A 27,675-nucleotide genomic window follows, 5' to 3' on the forward strand; every position below is an offset into this window, starting at 1 on the left:
TTTTGCAGGAGAAGGCAGACAGAAAGGAAAAAGGGGAAAGAAGCAGCAACAAGAAATCACAAGGAGGTTTCTAAATGGCAACAACTACTGGTCCCTGGGCCCCACCCCTGTGTTCCCATTTAGTGGTGGAATCGCTGGAAGTGATTTAAAATCATTTCCTCAGTGCCTTTAAAATCCTCACTCGTTGAGCTTAACATCTTTCCTCAAGTTTCAGGATTTTTAAAAAAGTTTTGTGGGTGGGAGAGATGTAGTGAACCAAGAACCAAGTGATTTTCTTTGATACGCTCTTCATGGGGGCCTGAAAGAAGGAGGGGTTGTCATGTCTCCGTTATTTGTGCGCTCTTTAAACCACCCAGCCAGTGGGAGGAGAACATCGATCGTTTTAATACTAATTTAAAAAAAGGGGGCCGAGCTTACCAGTTACAGAAAGCAGGTGCTGTCCGGCTCCCTCAGTTACTAGCGCTGCCTCCGTCGCCACCGCCGCTCTTCTTCTCTCCCTCCCGCCCCCATCCCGAGACGCGCTTTGGGGAGGGAATGTTTAAGGAGCCTCCTGCCTCCCCTCCTCTCCTGGCCGGCATCTTCCTTTCCTGAGCCCTGTTTTACCTAAGACGGCCATGGAGAAGACGACGATCTTGCTGTGGGGCTTGCTACTGCTTTCCCGGGTGAGTGCAGGGTGCCAGTAGGGAACCGGCCGTGGACCGGCGGAGCGAGACTCTCTGGAGGAATTTGGGAATGGGTGGGAGGGTGGAGAGCGCGCGCGCGCGCCCCTCCTCCCCATCAGGCGCCCGTTCCATCCCGGAGAAGGCAGAATTGGGATGGGGAGAGTTTCCGGCTTTTTTTTCGGGGGGGGGGGGGAGGAGAGCCTGGACTGGTGGGTATCGGAGCGATGGGCCCTTTCTAAGGTGATTTGGGGTGGAAGAGGGGGTCTAGGACGCAGAAATGGAGCGGCGGTGGTGACGGCTGTCCTCAGGGTGGCGAAGTGACCGCCGAGAGCTTCGCCGCTCCTGCGTGGGAAGGTTGGGATGCACGTGCGTACGTCACGTGTGAATCTTCGCGAGAGCAGAGGTATGGGTCGAGGCTCAGCTAGCAAGGGAAGAAGGGCTGATGGAGTGAACTTTTGGTGCGCCCCAATCCGATATAATGATGAGATGGTGAGGATGGTGTTGTAATGATGAATAACAAATGCAAACTGTAAAGATGGTAGACTGAGTGGGTAATTCTTAGAGCGACGGGGGCAGCGCCGGAGCCCTCGCTCTCGCCCTCTCCGCCTACCACACCTCACCTCATGGCACGGGAATCCCCCGGAACAGAAATCCGTCCGGCCGAGGAAGGCGTGAAGGAGGAATCTGAGGACGGCGATTAGAGTCCTGAGTGGGGGCGAGATGTAGCAAAAGGCCGCCCCGGTCAGGAAAGCGGGTGTGGCGCTTCCACGAGTGGGATCCCGGAGAGAGATCTTCCTTTCCATCCAGCGCCTTCCTTTGTGACGGTTCAGAGGAAGCGGGTGGAAGCGCGCCGGCTGGAAGCAAACGAGCGGATTTGGGGTTCGGAGACTTGACCTCACTCAGGGGAGTGAAAAGATGTGGGATAATAAAAGAGCAATATTTTCGCACGGCTTCAGAAATGATTGGTTGCCTACTCTTCGTGCAGACGGAATTTAGCATTTCCTATTGCGAAGAATGGGATGAGGGTGGATGAAGGGACGGGTATCCAGACAAGCGCGAAGTAATTCAGCAGCAAACTTCAAAAGGCTACCCAATTCCCACTGACTTTTCCTCAGACGAAGTGTGGGTGGGGAGAATAGGGTCATCTTCGTTTCACATCCCTTCTGGGAAATGAATTAGGCTGAAAGGCAAAGATTTGCTCAAGGATGTTCGCTCGTTTTTAAGTGCTAATAGCAGCCGCAGGGAGGCATTTTTATACAGAAAACCAACTCTTGGAGAAGGACTTAACGCTTCTCCTTCACAATTACTTCTTTAATGGTTAACATTTCGCTGTCCCCAGATATTTTATTTTGCGGGGCAAATAATGGCTTTGATTCCACGAATGGGTAATTTTATACTGTTTCTTTGAGTCATGCTAGAAAAGGCACCAAGCCTCCTGGATGCTGTGGCAGAAGCCTCATTTGAAATGGTGTTCAGCTGTAAAACCATACAGCTCCAAAGAGGACCTCTGAGCATGCAAAGAGGGCATATATATATAAACAGTTCTCTTTTATCCTTTAATCATTTGATCAAGGGGAAGTCCCTTGAAAGAAAGCCATCTAGTAACCATGATTTAGGGATAAATTTAAACAGCACGCTGAGATATCAATACACACCCAGTACTTTGCAGGTTCAGTGGAACAAGAATAGGGAATTCTACCCCAAGGAATCACCTAATGTTTGACAATAGGGAGAGAGAACGTGGAAAGGTATGGACGTGGGGAGCAAGTGATGCATGTTTAGGTTCTGTAATTGAAGGTATAACTGGGCAAGGATTATGCATAGAAAAAGTGATGGGCAGTGAGGCACTCAGAGAGGACAAATCATGTCATCAAGATCATGAGGTGGCCCTGAAGGTCAGGGTCCCAAACACAGCAGCGTTCCACTACAATCACATATACGGTGAGACTGTGTTAAGACAACGCTCTTAACTTGCGGTTCACAAGTCACATCAAACCATAAATGGCCTGGGTTTGTCAAGCACGCTAACGTGCAAAACAGCTCCAGGTCAAACTAACTACTGTAAGCTTTGCATGTTTGCAAATGTGTTAAGCTCTCATGGCTAACAGAGTGTCCAAGCACAACTTGGGTGAAGTCCTCAAAAGTGAAAATGTTGTGAGTATTGTAGTAAGGCCAGAGTTTAAAATTCACTATATGAAAAGTGGAGCGATGTCAGTTTTGTAGAGAGTCTGGCATACAAGGCAGGGAAAAGAGGGTGTGGTTTCTCAGCCCTGGAAGCTCAGTTTTTTTTAATGAGTTAAGCACTGTCTACATCTCCTCTGCCTGTCTCCTCAGGCAGTCTCCAACAGATGAGTACAATCCATTTCGTTCAGCGCTGAGCATAATCTTTGGAGGTGCCCTCCTGCCTGTTTGTGAATGCGAGTGGGGAGGGGGGGAAGAGCTCTCTGGTGGCACCTAGTGCAGCTAGGATTACAGCATGAGTCCTTGGGGACTCCAGAGCCCCACAGGACTCCAAATTCAGTGCCACGCTGTTTTGTTTCCTTTTAGTCAGCAGAAGCCTGCCTGCCTTCTGTCCATCCCTCCGAATAAAAATGCCAAGAGCACCTGTAACTCTTATTTGTGGAGCACCTAATCTCCTTTATAAGTAGGAGAAAATAAAATGTGTCTTATTTTGAGGGACAGTGGAAATGAAAGAGCACATTCAGGAGAGGCAAATTGGAAAGTAACCCGTCCCCCAACTCCCGGAGGAGTAGTAGGTATATCCTTAAATCCTGGCAAGGCTTCTGTATAGCAGAGTCGATAAAATGTGTGTCCGCTTAGGGCTGGTCCTGCAATTAGGAGGATGAGTCGGCTGCCGGAAGCAGATGCCGAAGGGCAGGGAGTGGTGGTAAGGAATTGAAGGCACAGCTGCGTGGGCTGCAATCGTTGCCCTGGACTCAGTGAACCAGCCGGCTGCTTTCAGGTGTCATGGAGGATGCTGTCCCGTTGCCAACCCCAAACTAAGATTTGACTGTGAAACCAATTTATTTTTTATGTGGAAAGGAGGAGCACTCTGTAGGGCTTGTAATCATGCATAAAAGACTGAGAGAAGAGAGAATGGGGATTAGAAAATACAAAGCAGAATGTTCCGGGACTAAAAACACTCCAAGCATCAAAAATACAGACCAAGCAATTCAATTAAAATGTTCCAAAACATGTTTATTCCTAAGTTTGCTGAAGTGAAGAGAAGGGAGAAATCTAACGTGCATAGTTTCCAGAAAACGCCTTCTGCCAGAGGGGGCTTGTGTGTTATTGTGTTGCTAAAAAGAGAAACGGCAGAACTGGGTGGTGGTTATTAGGCCATCTGATTTTTCAAAGTGGCAAGGAGGCTTCCCTGTTATTCAGGGCACTGTTTGAGAGTTACTGCACATTGTTCTATGAACAGAAACTGGGTGGGGCAGGGGGAAGGGAGTAGAATATATAAGGTTCTGATCAAGAGATGTTACAGCCTTGAGGAGATGGGGCAACAAGATAGGAAAGAAATCAGTTCCTTCCATGGAATCCCCACATCACAGACATCCATGAGGCCCATACATAATTCAGTGGTACGGGACATGTTTTGCATTCAAAAGATCTCAGATTTAATTCCCTGCTTCAATGCTGAGTTAGCAGATGTTATGAAACATTTTGGTCCAAGATCCTGCAGGGCTATATTTGCTTAGGCTAGGTCAAAGATTAGAAATATTGGCAGTATAGTCCCCTAGTATTTTGTGATAGAAAACACTCAAAGTGAGGCTTAAGTTTTGCCTTTACTTTTTAAAAAAATTTTTATTGAAGAAATCTTTTACAGAATAAAAGCAATACAAATTTAAAGAAAACTGAAAGTGAAGAAAAGTTTTGTTTTGTTTTTTTAAATCATATGGCATAGCAGTTTGGTGTTCATGCTGCTTTTCTTGCTGGGAAATCCGTGTGAGGTCCAGCAGCCAGATGTGTGGACCATTTAGCCATGACAAGTCATGTTGCCCGGGGTGCACCATGAGGAGGCTAGTGTATATTTCACTGAGTTGGGCTGAGAGAGTGACTGGCCCAAGGTCACCCAGCTGGCTTTTGTGCCTAAGGCGGGACTAAAAGTCACAGCCTCCTGGTTTCTAGCCCAGCACCTTAACCACCAAACCAAACTGGCTCTCAGTGAAGAAAAGTGATAAGTAAATAAGAAAGAAAGAAAAGGAAAAGGACAGACAAGAAGAAAAAAGATATAAAGGCATGGCTTCTGAGCTTTAAAGCAGTTATAAATGCATTTATATTTTATCCTCTCTCTCTAACGTTGCATCATGGCTCCCTTCTTTCCAAATTCTTCCCTTTCTAATCATCAAACTCATAAATCACAAGTTCATTTTTTTTCCATTTTTCAGCAAAAAGCCCATAAAGGGTTTCCAGTCACTAACAAATGTAGTTATTGTCTTTTCCCTAATCAAGCAAGCCAATTTTGCCATCTCTGCAAATTCTGTCATCTTCACCAATCATTCCTCCGTTGTGGGTTTTTCAGTGTTTTTCTATCTTTGAGCATATCTCAAAGTCTCACTGCAGTTACCATGTACAAAAGCAATCTTCCATAAGTCTTTTCTAGTTGCCTGTCCATTAGTCCTGGCAAAAAAAGTTCTGGTTTCATTAAGTTTTGCTTTTACCAAAAAAAAAAAAAAAGCTCCTTCTAACTCTCCTGAGAAATTAGAGAAAATCCTGGGCCTGCCCAGGTGTGTGACACACCTGTCCACTTTGCATAATTACCCTGTCTTTTGAGGCCCTTGACCTCCTGAGAATATGCTAAGTGGCCACCAGAATGCAGTCCTAACCCAGATCAAAATTAAAAGGGAACTGTATTGGCCACATGAAAGAAAGTTGAAAAACCATTAGAAGGTTATACAGTATATTAAGTCAATGCAGAAGTCATTTTTTAAAAAAAAATGAAGCCTTATTTTTGTGTTCTCTGAATAGATCTAATAAAGGTATTGCCTTACAGGAGACATTAGAATCTGAATCAAGTTTATTTAGTGTTGCCTTCCACTGGAATCAGTAGCAAATCTTTCTGAAAGAGCATTTTATAAGGACACCAATATGTCCATGTGTCTAAAAAGGTTGCATGCTACTGGTTGGTTGGAATCTTCCAGGACTGTAGATGACATTGGGAAGCTGAAACATTGTTCTGGAAGAAAGCAGTGGCAAATCACTTCCATACCAAACATAGATGTGTCTATGTATAGTCTCTAGAAATCAGCTCTGCTTGAAGGCATTTTTCCCTTTAAAACAAGTCTAACTATTGATCTTTCTGGCCTGCTACGATCAACTTAACCTCTGGCCCTCTACCATTATCTTGACCTATAAACTGCTTTTTACGAACTCTAACAGGTGATTTATCTGGCCTGCTCATATTGACTTCAAGGAGCCACTTGTGCATTTCCAATAAAAAGATAAAAGGGTACTGGTTTGCATAAAATGCACATATGCTAATTTTATATTTATATACATAATAGTTTTGATGTAGAAATATTTCTGTAGTTTGATTAGAAAAGCAATGTATCTTGCCAAAGTGGGAAAGGCCATAGCTAGATCCAATAACCTGCCAGATGGGGGGCTAGATTCAGAAGGCCTGCTGTCTGGGGACTAATCACTGAGGTGCAATTTCGAGGTGCTTGATCACTTTTAAAATGGCTTGGGGTTGAAGCATTCTTGGAGTAGAGAGTACCCTCAAATGGAAGGCATACCTCTGGCAGACTGGGGAATTCTGGGAGTTGAAGTCCACACAGCTTAAAGTTGCCAAGGTTGAGAAACACTGGTCTAGTCTAGTCTAGTCTAGTCTAGTCTAGTCTAATCCAGACTTCCTCAACCTGGTCCTGTCCAGATGCTGTCTGAGAATCCTGGGAGGTATAGATCCATTCAAAACAACTTGGGAGGGAAAGCTTTCTTTCAAACTATGTACCACACTAGCTCTCACAGAGTAACTGTCTGGTGCCCACTTGCTCTCATTTTTACATGGCAGGATTGCCAACTTCATTTGATAATGCTGTGATGCATCAGTCCCCCAACAGAAACAGCTCACAGAGACCCTGGATTAATTGAGGACACCTTAGAGGCTTATTGGTTAATTGTGACCAGATCTGTCATCAGAAGAGCATATTTCACTGCATCAGGCACTGAATGGTTCCAGGCTCATATAATTTACAGGACCTGAAGTCAGTGGATGGAGAAAGAACCAAATGTAACAGGAATTTAGAGTGGACGTATTAGTTAGAGTCCTAAATACAACTCTGAGCTGCTTAATGCATAACTTAAAATATTCTCCAGGGCAAAGAGGAGAAAATCAACAATAACAAATTGCCATGGTGGGATCTATTTGGGTAAAGAAAAGAATTGTGAACAAATTGGAAATACCTTTCATCGCTTAAGGTGCTCATTATAACTGTCCCAGTTCATTTTTGTGGTGTGAGTACAATGGCCCTGAAATCAGAAAGCTGTGCCCCCCTCCAGATAAACAAAAGGATAAAGAACCAATACAGTCTGCTCCACCATTAAGGATCTGGAAGAGGGTGAAAATCACAGCAGGCTGTAATATTTCAACATACAGGTAGTCCTCACATAACAACCAGAATTTGGACCGGAATTTCAGTTGCTAAGTGAATCACTGCAGGCGTTAAGTGAACCACATGGTCGTTAAGCAAATCACGTGGTTCCCCATTGATTTTGCTTGCCAGAAGCCAGCCAGGAAAGTCAATGACAACCATGTAATCATGGGATGTTGTGACAGTCATAAATGTGAACTGGTTGCCAAGCGCCCAAATCATGATCATGTGACTGCAGGGATGCCGCAACAGTCATATGTATGAGAACTGGTCATAAGTCATTTTTTTCAACACTGTTGTAAGTCTGAACTGTCACTAAATGAACAGTTGTTAAATGAGGACTACCTGTATTGTCTTTAAAGAATAAAGAAAGCAAAAAATGACTTACAAGGCTTTACTATACTGCCTTGTGAACCTTCTGCTTTAAGAGAAGTTAAAATAAGAGATGGACACAAATGGCCTCTCCCAATTCTCTACCAAATTTGCCAGGAAAGAAATTGGCTGAAAGAATTCTTTCAATTTCTCCAAAGGATAGAGGCCATCTTTCAGCTATTTCTCAAGGACAGGACCTCCCATTAATGGCAGGAGTACTGTTAGTGAAAAAGCCTCATGGGGCATTGCTGCTGCTTCTTTTTTCTCCTTGTGCTTTAATGGAATCAGAGAGGCTATAGACATCTGGAGAGATGAGTGCACAATGAAAGACAAAATATTCACACACATCCTTTTGCCATCTTGTCACTCAACAAATGTAATATCACACCCCACCCATAAGTATGGGTGAAATTCTCTTGTCCTTTGAAGTAACTGCTATGGCAAATTCTCTTTCATCAAACTGAATGGGAGCTGGTAGGGGGAATGCAGAATTTCTCCATGTGGCATTCATTAAATTCCCCCTCCATAAACCAGCTCTGATAGCTTTTGTTTATGCTCATTGCTCACAGAGCACATTTAATAATTTGCTCTTTGTGGCATACTTCAACAGTCTATATTCAGGGTAGATTTCAATCTAGCAGGACCATGATTGTGTCTATTTTACAGATAAGAAAACTGAGGATGGATGAGGGTGGTTTGTCCTAAGTCCTATAGTAAATTGATGTTAGAGACAAGACTTTTCTCATGGCTGAGAAATTGAAAGGGGCAAATTATCATGCTGTTTATTCCAAATGAGTCAAGCACAAGACCAGATTTGTGGGTTATATTTGCATGGTAATCTCAAAACAGCATAAGTGCAGTCATGGAAATTGCAGTGACCCAATTTCCAAATATGGAAATTGCAGTGACCCATCCCTAGAGCTTGGTTTATATGCATCGTGCCCATATGCCTTGCAGGATCCCACCAATAAGTCTAAACCAATCCTCAGAATTCCCAGGTTGTTTGTAATCTATTACCTGTAATTCCTATATTCCAACTTCAGTTTGCAAAGGTATCTCATTATCCAGTATTCAATGCCCAATACTTTCTGCAGCTGTAAAGATCAAGTGGTTTTATTTCTGTCCTTTCTTTCCACTAAAATACTCAGAACAGCTAATAGTAGCAAAATGCAGCATTGTCATTAAAACACTAAGAACAAATCAATAAAAGATATTTCAGTTAAACACATCCATATCACTTTAACTCAAAAGACAAAAGCCTGTTAAAAAGTTATTTTCCTGCTGATGGAGAGCCTACTGTGGCGAGGAGTTCTCTGGTTTGGGAGCTCAGTGTTTTGGCTGGGGGTGGATCAGAGAATCATACTTCTTCTAAAGATCTGCAGACCCAAGCAGGCTTATATGGGACAATGTGACCTGCCTTCCAAAGCCATGTTCCTCTTCCAAGTATTTATTACTTGTCTACAGTTCCCTGGACAGTGTACCAGTCTATTAAAAGATACAGTATGAAACAAAAGATTAGAAACAGAATAGGAGTAAAAAAAATCCTAACAATAATAAATACAAAATATAACATCTATAAAACTAGGAGCAAAACAATATTCTGTGACTCCAAAATGGTTTTCTAAAATCCCAGGGAAATAAACCAGTTGAAAAGACTGCAGTGTAGGTAGCAGATGTTTTTTTTTCTTTTGGTCATTATCACAATTACTGATAGACACTCTGAGCTGAGTCGACCCTCTCAACTTAGATTTATTAAGCTTATTTCTTAAATCTTACTAACCCAATAGAAGTTCAATTTTCTTAAAATTTGTTGGGATATTATTGATTTATACATTTTTCTTTACATATTCGTATGTTATTAGGGTTAGGGTTAATTTAAGTTTTGAATGTTTAAGGAAGTTTAACTTTTGTCACTGACATTTATAATTTATTCTTATTTAAATATTTTTATTACCCTAAGGATTGTAGTTACACTTTCATTAGGCACTTATGCATAGTAATGTATCAGATGAGCCCTTCTGTGGAGGACATTCCTCAAAGTGGATGCCACTGTTGGAAAAAAAAAACCTTTCTCCTGTGGCTGTTTGGCTGTTTCATGAGATGGGAGAACCTGGAAGAGGCCTCATGTGAATATAAAAGGAGCTGCTTCTTAAGCAAGCAGGTAATATTACAAATATTATGTGACCTCAGAGTTTATCCCTATGGAATGGTTTATCATAGCACATTTCATCATCATGAAATACAGTTTTTCATTCCCTTCCATAATCACAAAATTAAATTGTTTTGTGACTTAACAATTTTTGAAATAATAGATTTTTAGAGGTAACTAGTGCTAATCAATGCAGGATCCACAGTGCAGAAACAAAGACACCATCACTGACCATTCAGCCTCTACATACAGGTAATCCTCACTTAGCAACTGCCTCATACAGCAAATGTTTGCAGTTAGTTTGCAACCAATCCTGGCAGTTATGACCTTTGCAGGTCTGTAAAGCAAAGGAAAGCTAAGTAAGATTGTAAGCACAGTTGCAGTTTCACTTAGTGACAGCTTTGCTTAATGACCAAGTTACTGGTCCCAACTGTGGCTGTTAAATGAGGACTACCTGTATATCCTACCATTTCTAGTTCTTCTCTTGGATGCAACAGAGAGCAAGTTTGCTCCCTTTTCTGTCAAACAGCTCTTCAAATATTTGAAGATCGCTTTCATGCTTTCCCTGTCTTCTCCAGGCTGAACAGCTCCTTCAGTCATTCCTTTCAGAACTTGGTTTCCATCTTTCTTCAGAAGTAACTTTCCTTAAGTTTACTGGGATTTTTTTTTCTATCCTAGGAAGCATATTTAGGACTTTGTAAGGAGAGACCTGTGTTGGCAAAAAACTCAGAAGGAGTCTGGTAGCACCTTTTCGAACTAACAAATTTTATTAAAAAGTATATGCTTTCATAAGCTGCAGTTCACTTCCTCAGATGCAGAATAGCTCTGCATCAATCAAGCTGCTGTATGCATCTGACAAAGTGAGCTGCATCTTACAAAAGTGTATGCCTTTAATAAAATTTGTTAGTTCGAAAAGGTGCTACCAGATTTCTTTTGGTGATTAGGACTGTAACCTTTGTTTATAAAATAAGATTTCAGGCCAACTTATTGGCCACACTTCACACTTAGCTTAGCTCTCTTGCTGCTGGCTGGTTTACCCAGTGATGAAAGGCACTCTGTTGCCTATTGCCACAAAGTGTAGTAAAAAGGTAGATGTTAAGAAGTATGTGCAGAGTGCCCTTTCCTACTGAATAAACCATCTTCCGAGCTAAACTCTGACACTGCAAAGAAGTTACAAAGCTCTGCTCCTGCAATCTTGAAAACAAACAGTAAATCAATGTTGCTGATATCAATCAGATTAAGACAAATGAAAGAGGAAATCTACCTTGTCGGAAGCAAATCTCAGTTTCTGCATTACAGTGATAAGCAACCTGGGTTCTCCAGATGTTGTATTCCAATTCCCAGCACCCCTTAACCAATATAGCCAATGGTGAGGAACAATGGGAGTTTTAGATAAAAGTCATTTGGAGGGGTACCCTGTATATCGCATCCATAAACTAAGAACATTCCTAAATCAAAATAAAGCAGCCTCAAAGTTTGGAAATTTAATCTTTATCTCTCCAGTTCCTTGTATTCCATTGTACACACATACAGTATATACAGTACACAAACAAAACATGAGCCCAACTTTAAAAAGCAATTAGAGGCTCTCCAAATGTTTCATTCTCCTTCCCACTCCCCTTTTGTTCCATTTGTCAGAATGCTTTATGGGGCTAATACCTATGTCGACAGGAGTCATGTTAATAGTAAACACATTTGGATGAATCTAATGAAGAACATGTGCCCTTACCCAAGAATACTAATCCGGGGAAGGAAAGGAGGAAGTTCTGGCCCTTCTGGAGAACACCAAAGCTGAAGCACATGCAGGATGCAAAATCCAACTTCTCTTTCCTCCTCATTACTATCACTATTTTAAAAAATGGACATGGAAGTTAAATTTTCCCCATCCTTGAAAATGTGGGTTTTCATTTTTGGATGTTTCATGCTTGGGGTGGTCTTGCCATTAACACAGTCAGCTATGCTTCTAGAATTTAACCAAAGGGAAATGATGGAGTCCTTTTTTCAGTGCAAGAAAAGTCCTGAAAAACGTGGAAAGAGTAATATATCTTTGTTATTTAAAAATTGCAAATAAAGGGCCTTTTACAACAAGAGATCCTATGGAATCACATTTTTTTAAAAAAATAAATGCATTATTAACTATTAAAATAGTAAAAGAAATAAGCTATAAAGAACTGAACATGAGATCAGATTTAATAATACATAGAGTAGTTGCAATAAAATCAATAGGATGAGTTAATATATAAAAACCCCACTGATTTCAGAAACTTTGCTCAAAATATAACAAGATGGATCCAATAAGAGTTGCTTCCACAGTGGACCTTCATTCATTATTTCGTGGTAACAGTGGTCATCCACACACTTTGGCTGACATGTTCAAGTTGAGGTTCTGCCTGCTATTCTTGGCTCAGAGGACCAACACAGATTTTGCATGACTTCTGACATGTCTGAAATATATTGACTGGTGAAGTGTCTGTCTGCTGCTGCTCTTCCACGTTGTCCCATGGGCAAGCAGACAGGGGTTAATGGTGGGTGGTACTGTAGTGTCTTCTGTCACAATGCAAAGGACTGGCAACATGCAGGCAAACTCCGTCCTCCAATTGCAGATGTGTGCAGGGGAGGAGAAAACAGTACAAGGGATTGCAGGGCAGTAGGAATATTGGGATGCCTGCAAGGAGCCATTGACAGATTTCCTGCAGCAACAGTAGGGCCATCAGGAATAAGTCAGTGGGTGGCTGGGTTTTGCATGTTTTAGACTTTCATAATTTCATTTCAGAAATTAAGTCCTGGAGAGCTTCAACAGACAGTTTTCCTCACCTGGTGCCCTCCAAATGAACTGAGATATCTAGTCCCAGAATCCCAAACAACAAGAACGTTACAGGTATTAGTTTGGATGTCAGAGATGCTGGCCAATAGATACCTGCAACTCTATGCATCCATATTCCAGGTGTCAGCCGCACAAGCAGTAGATGCACTGATAGCTTTGGGGCAGGATTTATTTTCACCAATAACAAAATACTGTATTTTAAGGCAACAGTCTGCCCACGTGACAGGAGCTGTGATAGCTATCTACAGGTATCTGCTCTATTAGCCAGAAGATGAAACCGGATTTGTTCTCTTGTTCCAGAGAGCAGAACTAGAATGAATGAATGAAAATGGCAAGGAAGCAGATTTTACAAAGTATTAGGAGAAATTTCCTAGCGGTAAGAGCTTTTTAGCAGAATGTGATGACTTCTGCACTTGAAATCTTTAAGCGGAGATTAGATGGCAATCTGGCAGTGATTCCATAGTTGCATCTTGCCTCAGAGATCCTGCACTGAACAGTGGAATAATAGAACCATATTACTGGAAGGAGCCATAGGAAGGTAGATGATCTCCAGGTCCCTTCCATTTCTAAAAATCTTTTTAGTATGCAAGATGAGCAGTACTCAAATCATGGCAAAAGCATAATTTCTTCAAAGAAAGCGTAATTGTAACCCTGACTATGATGTGGCTAAAGGTGGCGTACTGTAGCTGTATGGGAGGAAAGCTGGATTTCATGAGAAATGTCCCAAGGAAACCTTCCTCTATTTTCCCTGGCAGTGAATAATGTCAAGGGAAGGAGGGAAGGAACTCAATATATTGTAGTTTGAGAAATCAATTCACTGTCAGTTTCAACACTAGCAAAAAAGTAGCTAATTCTGCTAGATCTGCAGTGCAAGCCAGATTTACGGGTTCCTCCTGTAGATGAATTAGGATTTATCACAGTTATTCCCCCAGCTCTGTGTACATAGAAGTATCTGTAGGTCAAAAATTAGCTCTTACCCCACTGCCCAAAATAAATTACATAAACAATTAAAGGAACCCTTTCTGTACTGATTTCCTGCTCTGATCTTATCCACATCTGATGAGCCTTTAATCCACTGTTTCTCAAGCTTGGCAACTTTAAGATGAGTGAACTTCAACTTCCAGAATTCCCCAGCCAAGCATGCTGGCTAGGGAATTCTGGGAGTCGAAGTCCACACGTCTTAAAGTTGCCAAGCTTGAGAAACACTGCTCTAATTGGTGCTGGCTTTTATTGGAATGGACTGGGTAATTTGTTCTTTCCTAATAGGGCTGTGTATGCTTCAAAAGTGCTGAAACACAGCACCTCCCTGTTATTCATTAAAAGAGTATAACATTTTTCAGGCTTCAGTTTCTGGGAAAAAATGTAGCAGGTGCTTCAAGAATCACATTAACTTTAGGCTTCCGGTGGGGACATGGTGGACTGAACAGCTGTGCCTGCAGGCTCTGTGGGCAGAACTGACAACGCAGCATTTTTTTTAGTGGGGGGGGGGCGCTCAAGCAGTTTTTTCCTGATGCCCTGGAGTGTTTTCCTGGATAAAGAAAATACTTGGAATCATCCCATCTGTCCTCCAGAACAGTGTCTTGCAGCCAGAGGATCGCAAACAGCGTTCACGCTAATCTGGTAAGAGACACCAGGAGGCTGGGACATCACCATTTCCAAGCATTGCTGCAGCCTTAAAGGGACATTAAGACTGGACACCCCATTTCTAAATCACCCAATTTATATATTTTTTAAGTTTATGTACCCTAAGAGAGACTTTCTACAGCAAGGAAAAGCGATTTCTCTTGGTGCTTATTGTTATTTTTGGGATTAATTTTTTTTTAAATCTTAAGGTTTGGCTTGTTTCCCATCCAAATACTAAGGAGGATTGTGAGTAATTGTCTCCTTGCTATTATTTCTGCACTGAATTTGAAGATTTCAATACTTTCCTACATGTTGAATCTGCTGTTTTGAACCTTTAGGTTTCTGCTGCTACTTTCCCTGTTTGTTATTGCTATTGTACTTTCACTTGTGTAAACACATTCTGATTATTCTATTATCTCTTACTTTTGCTGGTTAAGTACTAGGGGCCACCATAATCTACTGTGTGAGACATGGAAGATTTCAGGCAGACTTTCTCAAATTTCCATCAAGACCTTAAAGAGATTCTTTTTTATTCTTGTCAAGTTATTATGCAAGATATTTGGGACATTGTAGAAAACATCACTTCTAAAATGTGTCATCTGGCTGGGGATGTTGTCAAAGAAATTGAAGAGTTTGACAACAATAGAAATGTTTCTACTGATTGTGAGATTCAGGCTTCTGTTGAAATGCCAGATGATGACCGGATTGTCGAGTTGAAGAAATTAGGTAAAGGTAAAGGTTTCCCTTGACGTAAAGTCCAGTCGTGTCCGACTCTAGGGGGCGGTGCTCATCTCCGTTTCTAAGCCTTTAGAGCCGGCGTTGTCCATAGGACACTTCCGGGTCATGTGGCCAGCATGACTCACGGAACGCCATTACCTTCCCGCCGAAGCGGTACCTATTGATCTACTCACATTTGCATGTTTTCGAACTGCTAGGTGAGCAGGAGCTGGGACGAGCAACGGGAGCTCACCCCACCGCGCGGTTTCGAACTGCCGACCTTCCGATCGGCAGCTCAGCGGTTTAACCCGCAGCGCCACCGCGTCCCTCGAAGAAATTAAAGAGACAGAATTGCAAACCATAAGGGAAATTGTTTTTCTGATGGAATGTTATGGAAAGGAAGGGGTCGTTATCTATGGGAGGTTTTCTGATGAGAAGTTGGAGTTTTTAAGGGGGGCAGTTGGGCTGTTTGATTTCTTTATGAAAAATGCTTTGTGTGTACTGAGGAGATATGTAAATGCTCTGGTTTATTTTGAAAGTGGGGTAAGGGTCTAAGGTTCATTTGGGTTGCTTTTAGGGCTTGTTTGACTTCACTCCTTTTTAATGATTTGGATTAAGATTAATAAGGTATAATAATAAATGCTTGGTTTTAGGTTTAATATGATTAAGTTTGTTATAATTGTAGTATTATTAATTATAAGACCCCATCTGTAAGAGAATTCCATCTGGTGGGGTCCAGGAGGTGAAACTTCTCTGCAGTGGCTCCCGCCCTCTGGAACATCTTTCCCCCAGAGATAAGACAGATTCCATCTCTTGTGTCCTTTCAAAAACAACTAAAGACCTGGTTTGGCCACCTTGCCTGGGGCAAGGAGGGAAGTAATCACTCCTGGAGATGGCTAGTGCCCTAAAATGGCCCTTTAGATGTATATGAGCAGTATTATAACTATTATTGTCATCTGGATTTTATACTATATTTGTTTTATGTTATTATATTGTATTTGATATTTATGTTTAGGATATTTAATGCTATGATATTTAATGCATTGTATCATTAATACAATGATATTGTAAACTGCCCGGAGTCCCTCCTTTGGGGGGGAGATGGGCGGTAGCAAAATTTAATCAATCAATCAATCAATCAATCAATCAATAAATAAAGTTAATAAATAAATAAGAGCAGACAATTTATATGTTTTTAGTTTGATCTTTATAGTGGACAGAAATGTATAGAATAGTGGTAGAAAGGAAATAATTAAATAAATGCTGTCTTTGTGGGGGGAAGTTGATTAGGAGGTTTATATATTTCCTTTTAATATAAGGGGAGGGAGCAATTGTATCTAGTGATTTTTATAATATGCTAATGGAATGATTTATAGAAATAATGTGATTTTGGTTTGATATAGAGTAAGGGATTGATTATGGAAATTGCTGTATATTCTTGCTGTTAAAAGTTGGAAGTCACCTCTTTATATGATCGTTAGAATTATTTTCTTCTTGTGTTTTCACATCTTTTTAGTTTTCTTTTTTCTTTTTGTAGTTTTTTGCTTTTTTGTAGTTTTTATCTTTGCTTTAAATCTAATAAAATTCTTATTAAGAAAAGAATCACATTAACTTTAATGTCAGCAGAAAAAAGTCAGGCTGCTTTAATGAATAGCAGGGAGGTGCTGTGTTTGTGTGAGGTCCAAAGTACTTCTTTCTAATCATTTCTGAAGTACACCCTTAATTCTTAATGCGTTTCTTGCTCTTTGTTTTTTTCCAATTAAATGGCAAGCCCAGATCATTAGCATGCATCTGGAAGGGCCCTTTGCCTCCTCCCATCTTTTAGTAATTGCTAAATTTAGCTGCTTTTCTAATACTTAGACCTTTAATTTATTAGCTTTTGCAGGCCTCTTTTGCTGCCCTGTTGTTTCTTCTGTCTTCAGATGATTCAGAAAATCTGGGCTACATGTGTTCTTGTTTCTTATTGATGTTATATTTAAATGAGGATTGTTACCTTGATACATTTTCTATCAACTTCAAAAAAAGTTGCCAACTCTCAGGTTTGAACCCCAATTTTTTTCTTAATGGTTGGGAGCATATGGCTGACCTTGGCTGACCTTGAAAAGGCTGTGCAGATTGGACCTAGCATGTACTTGGGAAGCCTAAGCCTGTAGGCTAGATTGGAAAGTTAAATATATAAATATCATCTGTGAAGAAGCTACTACTATATTTTTGCTAAGATAACAACACATGTGTGTTCATGTAGTAATTGGACATCCAGCTCACTCCAGGGATATTTATCCTCCTTTTCAGCAGCCTTGTAGCCCCCTGCCCTTTACTTAATTTTTGCTGATGCACAGTGCTGTTCATTTGCCATGTCCATTTTCCATCTATTGTGTTGGGGGGAAATCTGTGAGCAGTGGTTGTGGAAGTACATTGGGGGCAAGAATTCTGATGATAACTAACAACCTGCGATTACCTAGCATTATGTCTGAGAATTGCAAAGCAAGGTATCTAAGATGGTTCATTTTATTCCCTGTCAGGGCCTGCCTTCTACACCAGAGATTTGGTTCATTCAACAAGTTTTCCAAAATCACAGGTAGTTCTGATTTCTGATAGAGGATCACAATTCATGGCAAATGTTTTGGGACTTTATTTCAACTATTGGATGTGATGCTCCACCAGTCCTTGGCCCACTAGCCACAGTTGGATGGAGAGACTGAAAGGAGAGACATCACCTTGGAACAATTATTTCACTGCTATGTTAATTTCTGCAAGACAGTTGACCGTATCTTTTATCAGTGGCAGAGTTTGCTTGTAGTAATAGTAGTAGTATAACTGTATTGATTAGTCAATTGACCATATCAAAAGAGTTTGCTTATAACAACTCTGTCTACCCTCCATTTGGCTATTAATCTTTGAGGCCACCTAAAGCTACCAGCCTTTCTTTCTTCCAAACATTTCCCAGACCTCATCCATCCCAGAAGGCTTGCAGTTCCTTTAGGAGCTTCACACAGAAACCCTCCTTCAGGAACAACTAGTCTAGGCCAAAGTCTCCTACAGGCACTTGGCTGACCACTATTGCCCCAAATGCCCCCATTGCTGTAGGACATCACATCTGGCTTTCTATCTGTAGGTTGAGTCATGGCAGCTGGATTTCTTTCTTTTTGGTTGAAACATTTTGCTGCTTCTCCAAGCAGCTTCTTCAAGCAGCTGCTTGTCCAAGCAGCTTCTATCAGTCTTTCTACCAAGTCTTTCTCCTATATATGACTGTCTGTGAAGCTATATTTTATTGGACTACTTCTCATGGTGGCATAAGCGAATCCACTGACTTGCAGCTCCAGCCACACTGAAAGTACATATGGTTTTCCACCATTCCCTCTTGGTTTAAAAACATTCTACCTGCTTGGTATGATCTCAGCTCTTCCATCCATTTCTGTCTCTGTAGATGTGGAGGAGTTGTTCAAGGTGGAGTCATTCTGGACCCCCATCGGAAGAGAATGGCTTGAGAATTTGATTCACTAGAAGGCTACTTCCTGGGAAGCCATAACTGATGTGCACACATCTAACCTCCTTTGTCGATTCCACTTGCAGCACCCTTGTAAATCCAAACTGCATGATTGAAAGCTTCTGTAATTGGCAGAGATGCTAACCCCAAGTAAGGAGACTTGGTGCAGGAGACAGGTAGAAAGTTAGGTGAATAAGGAGGGAGGTCTGGGATTAGATCTCCTATTGCTTCTCAGCTCTCACACTAGAAAAGATTGTATCTCTTCCTAGAAGGGGCGAGGGAGAGTTTGACACTGCAGGTATCTCAATAGCTTCTGCCAAAGATGAACAGCAAAGATGGACAGCAAAGATGGACTTTGATAGACACCAAAGAGGAAAAGGGGAAGTGCCACACATTCCTGCTGCTCTGATTCTGGAGGGCCTTCTGCACTGGCAACAGGGAACAGGAAAGGAAACATCTCTCCTTTCTTCCACTCCGAATCAGGGGGAATGAGGAGAAGTTCTTGATCCCTTCCAGACACTTCTAGAGAGGGAGGGGTAGACGATGGAGAGGTTGGGAACTCATGTTTCCCAGGGCAGGAATGCTGGTTATGTCAACATCAAACTGTCACCTAGTATTAAGCATGAGAAATGCAGAGCAAAGTATCTGTTAAGTCATGGGAAAGGCAGGAAGAAGAAGCACTGAACCTAAATTGCAGGAGTATAAGAGGAGTGTACCCTCATGTTAGCAAAAGGCAATTGACTCCTTAAAGTGGCTTCATTTTAGTATGCAGCAGAGATTTGTATCTAGTCATGTGGTATCAAGTGTCTAAGTAGTTTCTGCTAAATATAAGCCATGACCCTGCCATGGATGATGGCTTCCTGAAATGGGTTGCTCCCAGTTTTTTCCTCCAGCCAGTTCTTGCTTCATGGCACACCCTCTCTGTGTGTTCCTTCTCTCTTTCCATGCCTTACCAGAGAATAGCATTGACAATTTTTCTTTCCCTCTTTTCTTTAACTAGCATCTTTATTACTATGGAGGCTCCTTACAAAGAGGAGGAGGAGGAGGAATGGAGCAGGCCATCATTGTTTTTTTGGAGGGAGGAAAGGAAGATGACATTGCAGGGCTCTCTAGGCCAGTGTTTCTCAACCTCGGCAACTTTAAGATGTGTGGACTTCAACTCCCAGAATTCCCCAGCCATGCTGGCTGGGGAATTCTGGGAGTTGAAGTCCACACATCTTAAAGTTGCCGAGGTTGAGAAACACTGTACTAAGATATAGAGATATGGATCTGTGATTAGTGGTCTAATTAAATAAGAGGGATGAGCAAGGGGAAGGTAGTAACTTTTCACTCCTCAATATTTAGAGAGAGATTCTTTACCTGATATTTTATATAAAAGTCAGGTTGGCTGAAAATCCATTGTGAAAATTACTGGCACTTCTTGTTTTGGTTACTTTCATAAGCAATCGTAATGGTAGGGATATAATTAATAATGATACACAGAAGGTTCAAAATCCACAAAATAGCTTATGTTGTAATTCAGCATTGTTGAAAGAAAAATTGAGTCTGCCCATATTAGAGGCTTCTAAGGGATTAGAGAAGGAGAGAGAAATTAGGGTATGTCTTAACTCTTTTTTTCTAGTTCTGTTTGTGAGCTGTCTCTACATTTTTCTTTTGCTATACAGGGTAAGTTTTAATTTGTTGTCATGCAAAGGATTAACTCAGCAATTTGAAATTAATTGTGGAAAGCAATTGGGGTTTTTTTAGGGTGGTGGTGGTGATTTCTGGATAGATTTTTCTGCCCAGAAACCCTGCAAAGACCTCATGCCGCTACACACACACATGGGTAAAAAAACCCCAAACAGTGATTGAATGCAGCATTGGTGGCTATTCAGTAAAGTAGAGGGTGCACAGTAGAGTTTCGCTCAGATGACATTATGTTACATCTTTGTTACATCCTTTAAGCACCCAACTCTGTTCTCTTATCATAATGATCTAAAAAAAACCCACCCTTACTCCCTTCTTACTCCACATAAACAAACATGTGATTTTATTATTTGCTAGGTAAAATACCAAGCTAAAACTGAATCTGCAAACCAGAAGAAGGGAAGTCCAAGGATAATGCTTACATAAACTACAAAACCTGCATTTTTCATGATCCCTTAAATAAGAGTTGGGGTATTTGTCAGCTTCTAGATGCAGCCAAATTACAGCATTTTGAGAGGCATGCAAGGAATGGAGCCAGGACAACAACTAAATTTGATTTAATTTACTCTTAATATACATTTCCTTGTAAATCACAATTTAGCTGAAGGGGCATGTTAGGGAGCCTGCTTATGTACTGGACACCTTGCTGCTTGGCATGATCCTTACCTGAGCTTTGGGATCTAGTCTTGGGACTAGTGTTGGAGTCTCAACCTACACTGGGGAAACTGAGGGGTTCGTGGCAACCATGGCTTATCCAAAATAAAAACTGGTCCAACATGTACAGGTGGTCATATGTTTGTTTTAGTCTTGGAGCAGTTGTTTGATGATCTGAATTTGGAATATGTTATACTCAGCCGCTTGCTTTGGTCATATCATTTCCTGGTTTAGGTGAGACTGACTGCTATCTGAGACCTCCACAGGGCAAATAGGCCTATTAGGATGGTCCACCCAAAGCATCTTATGGATCCAGCGGGATTCCAGAGGGTCCTTGGGGAATTTCCCAGCAACCTCACAGGCGATTCTGTTGGTTGCCTGAAAGAAGATAAGTTGGAGATTGCTCACAAGTAGCCTCTGCTAATCTTAGTTGACTCCTTGGTTATTGAAGAACTCCAGAAGATGAAGTTGCCGAAGCAGTACCTACTGTGCTTGGAGATGCAAAATGAATCTGGCTGAGCACAGGTACAAGATGAATTTCAAGCCTAGATCATGTCAATAAGGATATGAATAAGCATCAGTACTCCTCCCTTAATGCAGTGGCTGCCCTGTTGGTTGGCTGCCCTGTTGGGGAGGGAAGAACAGGTGGATCTTCTACTGTGACTATTTTGCACAGCATGTTGTCAAAAAGGTTGCTTGGATTTGCAAAATCTTGACTGTTCATGGACAGAGTCTTAGATTGTGATTGGGGTGGCATCTTGCCTTGTTAGCTGGGACTCCTTTTGGCCTGTATGAAGTGGATAGGGTGCTCTCTAGCCTATCATATCACATGTGCAGGCTAGACCCATGCCCTTCCTAGCTCCAGCATCCATCTTGGGCAAGATGATGTGCATAAGATGGATGATCTGGGTCAGAAGTCTTCCGGTGAGCTTCTGGTTCCATCCTCCTTTTACAATATTCTTGCTGTTGTTCTTTTGAGCACAACATGAACTGCTGTGAGCTTTGTCTCTGGGTAAAAACTTCTTTTTACTGAATTATGCTATTTTCAAAATCTGCTGCTATGCCTTTCCTGTCCCCTGCTCACCTACCTGTTCTTGGCGTTTTGGAGATGATCAGCTCTCTGTTGCTCTTACTAAACTTTTTTTTGTTTTGTCTTCCTTTGGGCACTCAGTGTTTATCATAGTTTTATTGTGGTTCTTTCTTTGGCTGTTTTCTGTAACAGTTTGTGATGTGGTTCCTATGTCTGGAGGCTATTGGGGCTTGGATTGGAAGAAATAGGGTGAAGTTGAACCCAAGAAGAGAAAGCTGCTGTTTGCTCATCAAGGCTTTCTGTCTGCTCCTGTGTGGTCTCTTGAGGGAGTGGCACTGCCCCTGAAGCAGCAAGCTTGCAACCTGGGGGGTCCTCTTGGGCTAATGGCTACTGCTAGATGGGCAGGTGGAAGGTGTCCAGGAGAGCTTTTGCCCAGATCCAGATGGGGCACCTGTTGCACCTCTCCTGCACTGAGAGGATCTTGAAACTCATATCGCTTTTGCAATGCATCTACATGGGGCTGCCTTTAATGATCAGTCAGAAACTACAGCTGATGCAAAATGAGTGGTCTATTTACTAACTGGCACTAGGTGCCAGAAGCATATTATACCTGTTCTGTGAGCTCTGCATTAGCTGCCAATACACTTCCAGATGTAATTTAAAATCCTGGTTTGAATCTATAAAGCCTTCTATGGCTTGGCACCAAGGTATCTGTGAGACTAACTTCTTCAGCCAGAATCAACCATTCTGAAATATGCATCCCAGGAAAATCTGGTGATCTCTCTCTTCCATAAAGTCCAGAAGAGATGAAATCAGGAGGCAGTGTTTTTCCATCACAGCTCCTGTTCCATGGAATATATTTGGTTTGTTGGTTGTCTTCTGGAAGTTTAAGACAAAGCTGTTCTGGAGGGCTTTCGTAGTTTAATTGGAATGACGCTTTCTTGTGAATAAAGATAGTTGTTTATTTGTCGTAACCTGCTCTGATCGTTCTTAAGAATGGATGTTGATTTTATTTTTATTAATTACTTATTGTTTACTGTGGATGTTTCATTTATTGTATACTGTGGACGTTTTATGACTTTGGACTATGACGGTTACTGCCAAGATTTATATTGTGATGATATAGAAATTTAACAAATAAGAAAATAGATTATTCCACATGTATTTTGCATCTTCTTTCATGTCAAAATTTATGATTTAATGGCAACTTGTGGATGGGCTTCTGGGCACTGAATGTGGACCTGAAGACTCAATGTTATGATCTCCTGTTATTCAGATAAAAATGACATTGAATAGAAACAAGTTCACGTTGTTACTCTGAAGTTGGTGATTCTCTCCTGGACTCAAATCTTCCTGTGTAAAACGGGGAATTGTAAATTGGAATGACATAGATGCTGCACAGGATTTTAGAAATTTGTTTGAAATCTTCCTCTTCAAAATATTCAAGGCTGTCTACAATCAGGCACCTTTCCAGATCACCATCTGACCAATGGCCATGATCGGTCACTCTTTGAAGTTGCCTGGTTGATCAAAGGGACTAAAGCAGCTTTTCCCAGGTGGGTGCTCTTCCCAGTCCATGGAAGACTTTGGTCTGGCTGGACTGGGAAGTATGGAAATTGTAGTGCAGCACATCTGTATAGCACCATGGTGAGGAATGCAGACTTTCAATTGTGTTTTCTGTTTGCTTGCCCGTAGCAAAAAGCAGTGTCTTTGGGTGTATCTTTGCATCCAGGGTTAGAAGAGGTCTGACCATCTGTGTTCTACTTTTCTTCTTGCCATAGGACTCAGTGGGGGCCAAGGAACAGTGCTCCACAGGGAAATTTACTACCAGTGGGGAATGCTGCCGAGCCTGTAATCCTGGGGAAGGGGTTGCCCAGCCTTGTGGAGTAAACCAAACCATCTGCGAACCATGCCTGGACAGTAAGTAACATATTATTGATTTACTGCATTTATATCCCACTTTTTCTCTGAGAACTCAAGCAGCATTCACAAGGGTTTCTATCTGTTTTACTCCAAAACAACAGTCCTCTTGCATAGGCTGAACTGAGAGAAACTGACTGGGCTAAAGGTACTCAGTGAGCATCATGCTTGAGTGGAGACTTACACAACCTTTTGGATCAGATGCCTAACCCAATATCTGAAGGACCACTCAGGTCAAAGGAGAAACCTATCTGCATCCTTTTAAAGGCGGAGAGGATGCTCCTGTATGACCAGTGACCATGATATCCAGTAAATTTAAACATCTGGCAAACAAGGCGTTTATACTTTTATTATCTTGTTGGACAGACCTTTCATTCCAATACAGTCTGACTGTCTGTCTATTAATAACATTAATGTATATTCACTAAGCAACCCAACAGCCTAAAAAGGACATCAAATGATGTATTCGTTTTATACAGATTGATCCTGAGCAAGGAGGTTGCAGCATTACAGCCAGTATTCTGCAAAAAAAGGTTACTCAATATAGACAACTTTGGAGAATCTACTGTATATATTCCTAAATGTCACAATTTAGCATTTTGATTGGGCAATGGTTTTCCAGGGCACTTTTGCAACTATAGAATAGTTCCTATTGAAGTTCCCACAGGGCAGGACACATGATGGTGATGATGGTGATGATGCAAAAAACAAACAAACTTTGTTCTCTGAGGTGAAGGAGAAACAAGTGTCCTCCCTTATTTCAAATAGAGGAATCTTGCTTTGATGGTGATGGAACAGCATTCTCCAGTTCTAACTTAGAGGGCACAGAGCTGATTGCCTGGAACACAAATGTCTTAAAGGCTGCTCTGCTTTTTCATCTTCACTGATCTACTGAGATGATTGCCTAACTCTGCCTAATGGTAGAGCCAGGCTTCTACTGGCCAGCATTAAGCCCATTTGAGGAGCCGATCTGATATATTAACATAGTTGGGAATGTTTAAACTGTGCTCTTTTAATACTGTAAATCTGCATTTACCCAGTTTAGCAATCATACATTTTCCTCCTTCAAGATGTTCTTAGCACAAAGCTAAATCTGTGGTTGATTACCTGTAGATACCTCTGATGTCTTCAATTTTCTTGGTAACCGAGCTGTTCTATAACTGCTATGAAAATTCTTTGAATATATGTTTATGATTCCAGTCACGTTCAAGGAAGATCTTCTGGATAATTCTGATAGAAATCCATTTTCCTCCATAAAATATCAAAAAGTTGACCTATTTTTTGTTTTAAAAAACTAAGTCCAACTATTTCAGCCCCATTTAGTCTGGAAGCTCTGTGGTTCTCATCAAAACTCCTTATCAGGTTGCAACTTTTTGTGCTATTGTTCTAGAATTACCATCTAACAGAGTTTCCCTGGATATACCCTTTTTAGATCCCTTTCTGCTTCAGCTGCTTAAAAAATTATAATCTGTCCAGTATTCTGTTACATACTATGTACTATAATGTAGTACATGGAATATCTGTCAGCCCTTCGAGGTAGGCCAGGTCAGGAAACAAGCACCACAAGAAATACTAGGACTCTCCTTTATTGATATAGGCTATAATAACAGATTCTTGAAAAGATGACAGCATTCCACCACACAGCATTTCCCTTTTCCTCCCTCTTATATGAAAGAGAATCAAGGTGGGGCAATCTTACCTTTCTTTCTCATATGTTCTTGTTTTCCTGGGCTAAGCTCATATTTTACTAGCCGTTGCCGCAAAACGTCTCCCAGGTCATTTCTGTGTTCCTCTACAACAGTGTTTCTCAACCTCAGCAACTTTAAGATGTGTGGACTTCAACTCCCAGAATTCCCCAGATAGCATGGCTGGCTGGGGAATTCTGGGAGTTGAAGTTCACACATCTTAAAGTTGCTGAGGTTGAGAAACACTGCTCTCCAAAATCACATCCTCAGTGTCTTGAACCAAAGAGACCTAGGTTCAAATCCTGACTAGGATTGTATATGCCATGCTTTCATTCGCTTAAGCATTCTTGTTGAGTTTCTGCAAGGCTAAAACACCATTCCAAACTCCTCCTACGGATTGTAGGATAGGATACAAATAAATAAATAAATAAAAACACATTTATCATCCTCTGTTGGGCCCAGTATAGTAATCCATTCAGGAAATTGTATTTTAACGCTTCTGGAGGATGCTCAGTTTTAGGCTTTGGAGGTTCTCCAAGAGCAGCAGAACTAATTATAGTGTTACTGTGGTTATTGCTTTATGTTGTCTTTCACTTTCTGGGTGGGATAGTGTGAAACTGATTAATGTAGATGCCTCTCCAAAACAGTTATGTATTTCTTGTTTATGCCTTAGAATTATTTTTACCTTTGCTTCAGAGGCTGAAGGAAAAATAGGGTATGTAATACTCCCTCCTTCCACTGGATCCCCCAAACAGCAGCCCATTGGGTAGCTTGGGGTCAGAAATCCATTTAACGCTTTTCTGGAAGAATGCTAACCCTGTGTTAAGAGCAGCCTGAACCACAGCTGACCGGTGAGGGAAAGGCGCATGGGCCCCCTTGCTCTCTGGTGCTTCATTGTGCAACCCCACCTCCACCTACCAACTAATATTCAGGCTGCTTTTTGAACACAGGTTTAGTGCCGCATTCCAAATAGCAGCTAACAGGCACTCTGAGAGGGGCCACAGCTGCACCTTGAAGCAGTCATCCTCTCCATCACCACCATCACTACTACTCATTGGCTTCTGTTCAAAGTGATCTAGGGATTGGCATGTAGACCTGCGTGTAAAGGGAGAGAGCCCAGTTTGAAACAATGGAGGAAAGTGCCCAGGAACCAAAGAGGAAAGAGCTTGCCAACACCACCCAAAGGGGCCAAGAGAATCTATACAGATGCCTCCCCCTGAAGATCATCTGACAGTGCCATAAACAAAATGACTGGTAAATTTTGTCAGACTCTAACATGGTAAAAATTGCCATGACATATTGGTCCCTTAAAGGAAAATATCCTATTTTAACACTGGAATAGCTAACTATGGATTTAGGCTGCCTTAAGTATGAGTTGGGATAAGATGAAGGGAGAAAGTGTTCAGATGTGGTTACTGGGCATGCACCATGGTTGGATGCAAGTGGGAAAAGGCCTCTAGACTTGATCCTAGTGCAATAGCTTAACCAATGCTCTTCTCTGGTGGAACGCTTTTATATTCTGGAGTTTCTCCACTTGCAGATGCACCATTTATTCAAAAAAATCAAAAGGCACTTTCTTCCCCCCAGAATCAGCAGATTGGAGACTCAGGGCCACATGTACAAATTAAGCAATTGATTCTGTTTGCTGTTGTGTTCTGTTTGGAGCTTGGCTCTAAGTATGAGCAACCCTTTTTCTGCAAAACTGCAGGAAAACTCATCCTGGACAGGGCAGACCCTGTTCCCACACCTTCAAACGCACGGAGGAACCTGGCAATGAGAGGGCTGGGTGGGGGAGACCTAAAGTCTCTTCTGCTCTTTGCAGCATTTGTTAAAATAGCTAAAAATAACCTTCCCATGCAAAATCAATGGCTGCTACTTAATCTCAACATAGAAGGGCAGCAGAGATGCCGGATATCAAATGCCAGACCAAGAATCTGACCTTGGAAGAGTTGCTGTATTGGCATTTGACAGTGTGGAAAAAAAATGGAGAAGCTGGTGACCGTGTTTTGTGAGACAAGGCGGGCAGGGGAGAAATACAAAGCAAATTGGCTTTGGGTCTCAGGTTCTTGTCAAATCTCAGAGGGCTCAGATACCCATTTAGCACTTTTCAAGAAGAACCCTCAACCTGTGTCCAAAAGCAGCTTCTTGAGCTGGGTGATTCATTTAATCTGGCTCAAAAAATGGCCTGCCATCATTTCAAAACATCATTTATGTTTCATTTAAAATTTATTTTACACCTAGGGATGCTGGCAAACACTATTACCCAAATCCAA

At 41.6% G+C, this 27,675-nt stretch overlaps 1 protein-coding gene across 1 annotated transcript in view; it reads left to right on the forward strand.

Moving 5' to 3' along the window:
* Positions 1-431: 431 nt before the first annotated feature.
* Positions 432-27,675, forward strand: part of NGFR (nerve growth factor receptor) — a 70,961-nt gene continuing 43,717 nt past the window's right edge. The window contains exons 1-2 of the mRNA XM_063300835.1: positions 432-662; positions 23,579-23,717. Of these exons, the coding sequence (XP_063156905.1) occupies positions 615-662; positions 23,579-23,717 (187 nt within the window). The 5' untranslated portion in view covers positions 432-614. The remainder of the gene's footprint in view (positions 663-23,578; positions 23,718-27,675) is intronic.

The sequence above is a fragment of the Candoia aspera genome, chromosome 4, assembly GCF_035149785.1.
Source record: "Candoia aspera isolate rCanAsp1 chromosome 4, rCanAsp1.hap2, whole genome shotgun sequence".
In the NCBI taxonomy this organism is placed as follows: domain Eukaryota; kingdom Metazoa; phylum Chordata; class Lepidosauria; order Squamata; family Boidae; genus Candoia; species Candoia aspera.